The sequence below is a fragment of the Electrophorus electricus genome, chromosome 1, assembly GCF_041902795.1.
Source record: "Electrophorus electricus isolate QZ-2024a chromosome 1, ASM4190279v1, whole genome shotgun sequence".
NCBI classification, from domain to species: Eukaryota; Metazoa; Chordata; class Actinopteri; order Gymnotiformes; family Gymnotidae; genus Electrophorus; species Electrophorus electricus.
In genome coordinates, this window is record NC_137497.1 from 28,785,198 (window position 1) to 28,794,427 (window position 9,230).

The 9,230-nt window shown below is 36.7% G+C and overlaps 1 protein-coding gene across 3 annotated transcripts; it reads left to right on the top strand.

Moving 5' to 3' along the window:
* Window positions 1-3,416: 3,416 nt before the first annotated feature.
* Window positions 3,417-8,979, top strand: ptcd2 (pentatricopeptide repeat domain 2). 3 transcript variants are annotated; one of them, XM_027007923.3, is made up of 10 exons: window positions 3,417-3,574; window positions 4,130-4,222; window positions 4,399-4,528; window positions 5,626-5,743; window positions 6,048-6,126; window positions 6,473-6,564; window positions 6,785-6,898; window positions 7,716-7,790; window positions 7,890-8,003; window positions 8,209-8,979. In XM_027007923.3, exons 1-10 carry the CDS (start codon window positions 3,457-3,459, stop codon window positions 8,443-8,445), a joined length of 1,170 nt encoding a protein of 389 aa, XP_026863724.2. In that variant the 5' UTR covers window positions 3,417-3,456; the 3' UTR covers window positions 8,446-8,979. The 3 variants fall into 3 exon arrangements, with proteins under 3 accessions (XP_026863724.2, XP_035381754.1, XP_081570265.1); XM_035525861.2 differs by having other exon boundaries at window positions 3,418-3,518; XM_081714139.1 differs by having other exon boundaries at window positions 3,557-3,574; window positions 4,130-4,226.
* Window positions 8,980-9,230: the final 251 nt, after the last annotated feature.

Genomic DNA, 9,230 nt, shown 5'->3' on the forward strand with positions numbered 1-9,230 from the left:
CCATCACACTTTCAGAGTGGAGGAGGCTTCCTGTGAGCTTTGATCAGTATATATATATATATATATATATATAATAGCATTATCTAGATAACTTGTAGAAAACAAATCATTGAGACCAGACCTACCAATTGTGTACAAACTTTATAACTTTAAAGTCTAATAAAGTGCAAAACCATGTTTGGAAAATACATACATCTAAAACGATTTAAAGTGCTTATAATTCTTCATTAAATGTCCTAAGTTTTGCAACAGAGAACAAAAAGAATTAACTTTTGACTCGAGCTTCGTGTGCCTTTTGTCAGCTTTCCAGAAGCCAGAGGACTAGTTGCAGTTTCTTAGTAATTCATTGTTTAATTTTAGACACTTAAATCATTTACCCACACACTGTCATTGAACTGGTTTTGGATGATAAAGCATCTTCAAGCCCCCATTGTTTCAATGATATTAGAATATGCTTGTGAAATCAGGGAGATACATTGCATACATGTCTCTTCATGCCTCTAATAACCATAAAGTATGTTTCTTATTAGTCCTCATTACTCTTTGTCAAATATCTAATTACATGCCCATGTGGTGAAGGGTTTACACAAAGATGCATACAAAAACACAAGCTATTTTTAATATACTGTATAGGCCTACTGCTGGGTTAAAAGTGTTAAAAATAATGCATCATATTCTCTCTAAATATTAAGGCTGCCATACTCAAAGCTCCAAAATTCATGCATCCAAAATCAATTATACTGCATTTTTGGCATCTTCATGAAAATTTCTTTTTTTTCCTCTATTTTTTAATTTACTGCCTCTATTGACTCGGGTTTGTAGTATATATTCTGTTGGCCTGTCCTGTAATTTGCATGGCAAGGAAACTGCATACATAAAGCAGCAGCTGAACAGTTGTTATCTGAGGAACGAAGCCTTTGACCGCAACCACAAACTCAATCCCCGGAGCCAGTTATACAACAGTGCTAAGGCAAGTATGTTTGATACAGTTTAAGCAGGAAATGTAAGCGGGCACATTAAACACTGTGTGACTTTTTCCAATGCTGGGCCTTAGCACTTGTTTTTGATGAGGACAATGAAAAATGGTGTTATATTGTTGGGAGAATTTTACTGGTGTAAGCCTTTTATTTAAACAACCAGACAGGAAAGACCAAAATTATAGCTGTTGGACATTAAATGGATACAATTTTACATTCAGTCTCAATGCTTTTGTATCCTATAATGTTAGTTCTTACAAAGCAACTAAATTTACCACAATAAAATAACACATTACTCCCCATAATGCAGCAATAAACAAGCATATGTTTTAAATATTGTAGTGTAAACATGTGGTATATGTGTGCTTTTTATTTTCTACCCCTCAGTACACACACATGGGAACATTAGAAACGCACTTTGAAGCTGCAGATGAATAAAGGACTGTGGAATGATGCAGTCCCTTATTGATTATCCTACACTGTGTGGGGGAAGGGCTGTCACAAGGTTTTGTCTCCACAAACCCCCCCCCCCCCAAAAAAAAACCAGCTATTACATTTTTGTTGTAACCTCTATTTGGGTTAAGGAATTATTCTTTTGTGTTTATTTAAGTTTGATAAATTGATTAAGTTTAATAGCACATCTTACCTTTGTAGTTCTCAGTAGGAATCTCAGTACCATAGCATTAAATGATTTTTGAATTTTGCAGATTTTGTTATAATGATCCATAAACACTTGATAAGTCTTCGAGAACTCCGCTTTGAGGTAACAGATCAGTCTCTGACTTAATTCTATTTCAAAGTGAGATTTGATTCATGTCTAGCACTATTGAGCTTACATTTTTACATGAGACTGGGAGTTTAGTATGTATTGTTACTTCCTGCAGGAACATCTACTATTTGTATTCAAATTTATGTTTTAGGTGCAAGTAGAGCCCACACAGTTCCCTCTTAACATGTTAATAAAGTTACCATCTCTGTGGATGTGTAGAATTAATAATAGATTAATAGAGTAGATTCTTCAATATTAACAAAGACTTAGTTACACTTTCTACTGTGTACAGTTGGTAAAGGTGTATCCCACAGTTAAGAGCTTCCTGAACTTCATTTGAAAGAAAATCTGAAATATAAAAAAAAAAAAACATTTATGCCAGGCTTCAGCAAACCGCAGGCTGGATTCTAAACTGCCAAAATACAAATATTTATAGTTTTCCCACGTAGATGACAAGAAGTGAGTAATTCTCAGGATAAAAATCATTAACTTCAGAGAAGGTCAAAATGACATAATAGGGCTTCTTTCAGGTACATTAGATTGTCTGTCTGTCCAGGTGTAGGTGAGACTGAAATATCGCTGACAGTTCTTTATTTGTTTGTTTAATTGATCATTCAAACTGATCAAATTGATCATTCATGTGCTTGAATGTTGCAGGGTCAATGGATAAATGGGGATTTCCTTAGAAAGAAGTCCTTAAAATGAAAAAGACAGCATGTCCAGTTTGATGTATGCATGTCCAATGTATTTATTTAAAGTGTATTTTCTTTATGATATATTAACATATGACATATGCTACGAATGTGTGCGGGTTTTTGTTTGTTTGTTTTTTTTGTTTTGTTACTAAAGTCTTGGACTATGCGTTCACACATCAGGTAAAAGTGGCTATTTAATCACTGACGAATCCATTTTTATAGATTACCTAAACTTGAGAGTGTCACGTGAAGCATTGTTATTTTGTGCATGCGGATCAGTTTAAGCGCGAGACCATACTAATGTCAGACAGCCTATAGGTCACATTAAATAGATATTGTTGAACAGCCCAACTAAATAGGATCTGGTCCCATTTTTTCTGCTGTGTGAACGTTGCCCAAATACCTAAGGAATAGGATGTATGCTTAACATTCCGATATTTGTCGTATTGCCATAAGACAACAGTAGCTACTGTTGTCATCTGAGCTCTAGATCCAACAGAAAAAAGTACAATTACAAACAGATTCCCTTATCTAAACAAAGCAAAATTGGCCTACAATGACTCGCCAGTAAGTCCATTTTTCAATACAGTAGCACCCTCTGTTGGTTAAAATTGCACGAAATTTAAACACAGCACGCGTTTACATTGCTTGCAAAACTGATGTTAAATATCATACCAGCACAATACTCGGTAACTTCATGAAATGTATACAGAACTGGTTCTGTCGACTGCAAGCTAGAAAGTTATTTTGGTACACTGTAAATAGACTGTTGCCATAAAGCGGGCCATCTTGGAAGAGTTTAAGTTGCAGTAAAAAACGGGGGGATGCTTGTTTTTACAAAATATTATCCCTCCCAGTGTTTGACGAAGCTTTGTTGAGTCACTGCAGACTATTGTGATAATTGTCTTTATATTTACGCAACATGTATGTATTGTTTTACATATTCAGATAAGTCTATAAATATGTTATATTATGGTCTGCTCTACGATAGCCTTTGGTACAGTTAGGGGACAATATGGCGCTGCAAGGACTGAGTTACTGCACCCGATTTGTAGTTCATCATGCTCATGCTTCAAGGTTGGCAGTACTTTGTGCGGCAGTCCAGTCTGACTCTTTTAAGTGCAGAATTGGAGGTGTGTTTTTGGTATTTGTCTATGTTAGTTGGTTTATGTTTGACTTTAAATAACTCAGAGTTAGTGGCCAGAAGAATACAGCAAATGTGATGTGCTGTACACATGGCTCTATAGCTGGTGCACAAGTGCGCCAGCTCGAGTTCATGAATGTCTAACGTTAACTAGGTTAGTTAACTACAAAATATGTTGTCTGATCCTTAAGAGACCAATCTATAGTAGCTATACGTTACCCTTAGTTAGAAGTCGCTGCCAAGCCTAACGATTTCGATAGTATAGCTAATAAGATGGTAGACAGAGTTAGCTAGCTAGGGTCAACTAAGTTACCCAGCTCCCTTTATACACGTTTCAAACTAGTGTTCTGCAGCACAGGATTGCTAGCTAGCGGAATAGCTTAAGCCATAAAATGAGGAATGTACACTATTTCTCATCTTATTGGACAGTTGTGTCTTTTGGCTTGAGTTTTTTTGTTGTTGTTTGTTTGTTTGTTTCGCATAAGATTTTTGTGGAATACCCCCAAAGCATTGCATTATTGTTGACACCTTTTTATTGTTTCAGCTAAGCGCTGTCTCCTTTCAGAGGAAGTGGTGAAGCTACACGATTTTCAGCAGAGGAAGCTTGCTATGGCCCTTCAAGTGTCTGGCTCAAAAAGTTGGTGAATAACTAATCTGAGTGAATTAAGTTGGATTTCTGTCTTAACCAGATCTTTATTTAGTAGACACCCTCATGCTAATGTTTGGCTCACTAACTATATTCATATATAATATCAAACATTTATATCTACAGACTTTCTCAACTCTTCAAATTTGTCTTCCTGATACTGATAGGTGATTATTTTGATGCATTAAATAAGAAGATGGAAAAGAATGAGTTTATCCTGAAGGCTGAACTGAAGCTGCTTCTGCATCTTTGCCAGTCAGCCGAGGACATGGTTACTGCCAGAAAAGCTATCTACAGGTAGGTGAAGGTCAGTTCTTTTCACCTCCACGATAAGATCCATGATAGTGATCATGTGGATTGAACAATAAGATGATTTTTTTTTTTTGAAGATCACAGCTGTTTTTATACCACTCTTTCTCTTTGATCATTACAAAAAGCAAAAACCTCTACAAACAATTTCAAGGATATAATTAACATCCTTAATAGAAGGAAAATGGGCCAACATTATTAGCAGTAGATGAAAGTTACATGTCTGTTTTCCTAGAGTATATCTGTAGAATATATCTGCGCATTCACTATTTATGCATTTCATTGTGATTTCATCTGACCAAATATCTACCATAAAATCAGGGTTTTTTTTCCCCCTGTTTGAGGATGGTTTTATTTTGAAGTTACATACATGAATGGACAAGTTTCTAACTGGGGCATTTCTTAAACTATGATGAGAACAAATTCTTTTAAAAGTCTGCTAAGAGAAAAAAAGAACCTTGATGAGTGTAAAGTTAAAAAGTCAGGAGAAACTCTGTATATGTTCAACCGTACCTTTTTCTCATTAGATATGACATTTGTCAGCTCTTTTTAGAATATAAGGGCTACATTTTCATCTGAGCCCAATTACTTCTACTGTCCAAACTTCAGATAGACCTTTTAAAGAAATGGCTTTTTCTTTTTGCCACCCTCCTATGCAGGCTAGATGCAGCAAAGTATCAACAGTATCAATATCTTTGACACTGTTGTGGGATGTACATGGTTTTCCATGTTGGCTGTAAAATCCTATAGGTTTTTTGGGGTTGCTATTGAACTCCTGGTGGCCTCTCTGACAAAGCATCTTCTCTTTGCTCATCTATGTTTAATGTAAGCCCAAATTTTGGTAGGCTGTAGATGATGTCATGCACTTTTCTCTTAATGATGTACATAACAGTGCTCCAGAGTATCTTCAAAGCTTTTTTTTGTCCCTCACCTGCTGTTTGCCTTCAGGTGGTCTTGGGAGCACATACTATTGCTTTATGTAAGCCTGCACTTGCTAAATCTAGGGTCACAATGTAGATTACTTTTATAGTCCTTCATATACTACATGAAGGTTTTGGGTATTCAAAGTTGTTTTTTCTGTGCAGGTACCATGAGGAGAATTGTAATGTGGCATTTGGAGAGTTCAAGTTTGGACCATTGTTTATGAGGCTTTGCTATGAGCTGGGTTTGGAGGATATGGCACTTTCTACACTGACTGATCGGGTACTAATACATGAAGACAATGACTCATCACTTTTAAGTGGACTCCAGTTAGACTCCATATTATATTGATTCTTCCATATTGGCCTTTGTATTTTGCATGTTGCTCTGGTTTCTTCTGCATGGTGTTAAACTAAATGGTTTATCCTGTAATTTATGCTATTATCTAATTCACAAAATCTCATGAAATCTTGTGAGAAAAATCCCAGTTGCACATCAAGGCCAGTTATATATTAATATAGAATTGGCCAGCAGACGGAGCTCTATAAGTATGGTAATGTTCTTTTTTCCCCCACTTCTTCCTAAGACATTAAAAGGACTCTTTTCAGACTGTACATCCTTTAATATTGGAATAGATATTCTTTTCACCAAAGGATGCTATGAGGGTAAGAAATAATCTTATGTTTAGAAAGTCTATAGATGCATTTAAATATATTATTATGAAATACATCATTTTTATAAAATATATTCATGTCAAAATTGAGATTAACATTTGTGTTGTGCCTGTTTGTTCTTTAATACTTTTTTTTTAATGTACTACATATTTGAAATAGTAAGCCACCTAGAATTTATTTGCTTGCTTTGTCCAGTTGGCATTTTGTAAATTTGCGTTTGTATTGTTGTTTTGAAAGCCAATCAAATCCCTTTCCTGCTCCCTGCTCCTGCCAAGAAAGTCTGTTGCCATGGTTACAGTAGTGCAAGGAGGGTTCTGATGGGCTTGTGTTGTCACAGGTGCGCTGGAGGTGGTGAGGGAGATGAAAACCCAAGGTGTCTGTTTCAACAAGGACACCTTCATGCTGGCCTTTGCTACCTGCTACAAACTAGTATGTCCGTTTGAGAGATTTACATTGTTCCGGATCACCATCTGATGGGTTGCAATTTTGGGACACGTACAAATGTTGACATTGATTTGTACTTTAATAATATAATTTATAAAGCCTATTTTGAAAAATACAGCACAGATGAAAATGTAGTGGTATGTATAGAACAACCCTGCTTCAGACTATAGTATCACCTAATCTATGAACTCTTTGTACCTGGTAGAACACCCCTAAGTCATTCCGTATTTTTCTGGCACTCATGGAGGAAGGCCAGATCAAAGGCACCCTCATCCCCAGACATGCTTATTGTTTTGGAGTTGCCCTTGCCCTCAAACAGGTAAGTCTTTGATGCCATTTGGAATTGGCTGTAAAATCATAATGTGCCCTTCTTACAGATCTTAGACTGCTGCATACAAATCCCCAGCTTTAACAACATCTTTGCCACTGCTTTTCTTGTCTTGGTTTCTTAATCTTTATTACGTTCCAAATTTGTTTAATGAAAATTTTTACTGAAAAACTGTCACAGTTCTACATATGTACCATATAACGTGTATGAAAAATGTGATGTATTTCATCTGTATTCCTGGAGCACACTAAGCTATTTTTTTGTTTTAAATCATTAAAACATGACATGTTTTACAAAATGAAACAGTCTGTGAGTACATAGCATAGCATAGCCAAGGTAAATATTGAATATACAGGTACACAGACTTTTGTGACATCCATGATTTGAAAATATATAATTAATATGAATGCATTCGCAAAGCAAATGAAAACCACATAGAGGTTAATTAAAACCACATTTAAAAGTTTGCCATGACCACTAATTTATAATAAAGAAATGTCAAGGTTTTTGTTTTATGTTTACGGCATTTAGCTGACAGTTATATCCAAAGCAACTAACAAATAAGCCTGAATACAATTTGAGCAATTGAGGGTTAAGGGCCATTTCATGGGCTCAACAGTGGCAAATTGGCAGTGATGGGGTTTGAACGGGCAACCTTCAGATTACTAATCAAGTACCTTTAAAAACTGAGCCATCACTTTTGTTATTATTTTAAATGATGCTTCAGACTCTGCCTCTGATTCTGTGAAGTATAAACTGGTGGACCTGCACTTCTCATGTTGTTTTTTCCTGCTTGCATATGTTGCAGAATGATCTTGAGCGGGCACAGGGTATCTACTCCCAGATCATGAACACAGACAGCAGGCTTTGTCAAAATTTGAGAGTAAGTTTACTCTGTGTGTGTGTGTGTGAGAGCGAGAGAGGGCGTATGAAATTAAGACAGTTGCTCTGAGGAAAGTTGTTTGCTTTTGTGTGTATCTAGGTGCTAATATTAGTTATGGAAGGATCAATTAAAGATGTCCTTTCGGCCTTTAATGAGGCCCTCCTTCCCAAGACTCCCGTCTTTATAAAGAAGCCAGAATTCTCCCAGGATGTGGTGAGTTCCCAGGATCTAGTACCAACACAATGCAGTGAAACTAGTGTCTGTTTATGTACAATCTGCGACAACCTAAATTCTACAATCCAGATACACATCTGTCTGGATTGAAGATAGATTTTTGCTGTTGTCATGGTTACTTATGTCATCCTTTCCCTATTTAAATAAGGAATTCTCAGCCGCTTCTCTCCTTCACTCTGCTCAGGTGGATGCTTTGATGGAGATAAGTGCTGACGGGCCCTGGGAGGTACAAGTGGAGCAGGTGCTGAGGCAGCTGCAGCAGACAGGTCAGGTGACACCACAGAGCCTGGATGACCTGCTGTGTCACACCCCTTCAGGGAAGAGGAGGCCTTCAAATATTCTGGACTGGGAGAGGGGGAGGAGGAAGAGTTTCAGCCGAAGGACACTCAAGCCTCTGCAGTCCACACTGCTGTCGGAGTGAATGCGCAAACACACACTACGCTGTCATGGCTACTGTTGAAATTATAGAACATGCCATATGAGTTGATGGGATGAGTAACTCCATGCCTGGGCATATATCCTGGTTTATTTATTGGTAAAAGTCTACATGCTGACCAGAGAATGGCATGTCCAGTTCACAGGGAGTTAATGGATTTAGTCCCAGACTTCAAATACCTTCACTTCTCTATCCTGTTATAGCCAGCTAATGAAGTTTTGTCAAAACAGTACTTGTGAGTAGCAAGTTAAAGTGATCCTCAAATTGGGGGCATGGAAGAATATAGATCCTGGTTTCTGTCTAAAATTAGAAATGTTTCCATTTATGGCCTTATAGGCTGGCATTGTTCTAAGTCATTTTAAACAAGGGGGATCTATGTATTTCTGCTGAGGTCAGCTATATAACTACACATTTGATCTAATAGTTCTCTCTCTCTTTAACTAGGAAAAGAGCCAAGCAGAATAAGCAAACTGTAATTATTACTGATTAAATAAATGTGTAAATATGTGTAAAACCTAATTTTCGTTTTTTTTTTTTGCAATAGATATATAGTCAGTCTAAAGTGTCGCTGAAGGGCCATTTGGTTTGTAGTCAACAAAAATCCATAAAATGTAGATGAGCATTACATATAGGCCTATAGAAGATGAAATCACAGAGGGATGTAAAAACAGTATTTAAGTCCTTAGCAAATGGACCAACAGTTTGTTTAAAATTCCAATGACTGATGGAACAAATGATCTCAAATATGTTTGGTTTGGCTCTCCTAGGAA

What these genes read in the sequence shown, in the direction of transcription:
- ptcd2 (XM_027007923.3), top strand. Translation starts at nt 3,457, where the DNA reads ATGGCGCTGCAAGGACTGAGTTACTGCACCCGATTTGTAGTTCATCAT. An exon ending in TTGCCCTTGCCCTCAAACAG is followed by an intron (nt 6,899 to 7,715) that starts GTAAGTCTTTGA and finishes CATATGTTGCAG; the next exon opens with AATGATCTTGAGCGGGCACA. An exon ending in GGCTTTGTCAAAATTTGAGA is followed by an intron (nt 7,791 to 7,889) that starts GTAAGTTTACTC and finishes GTGTGTATCTAG; the next exon opens with GTGCTAATATTAGTTATGGA.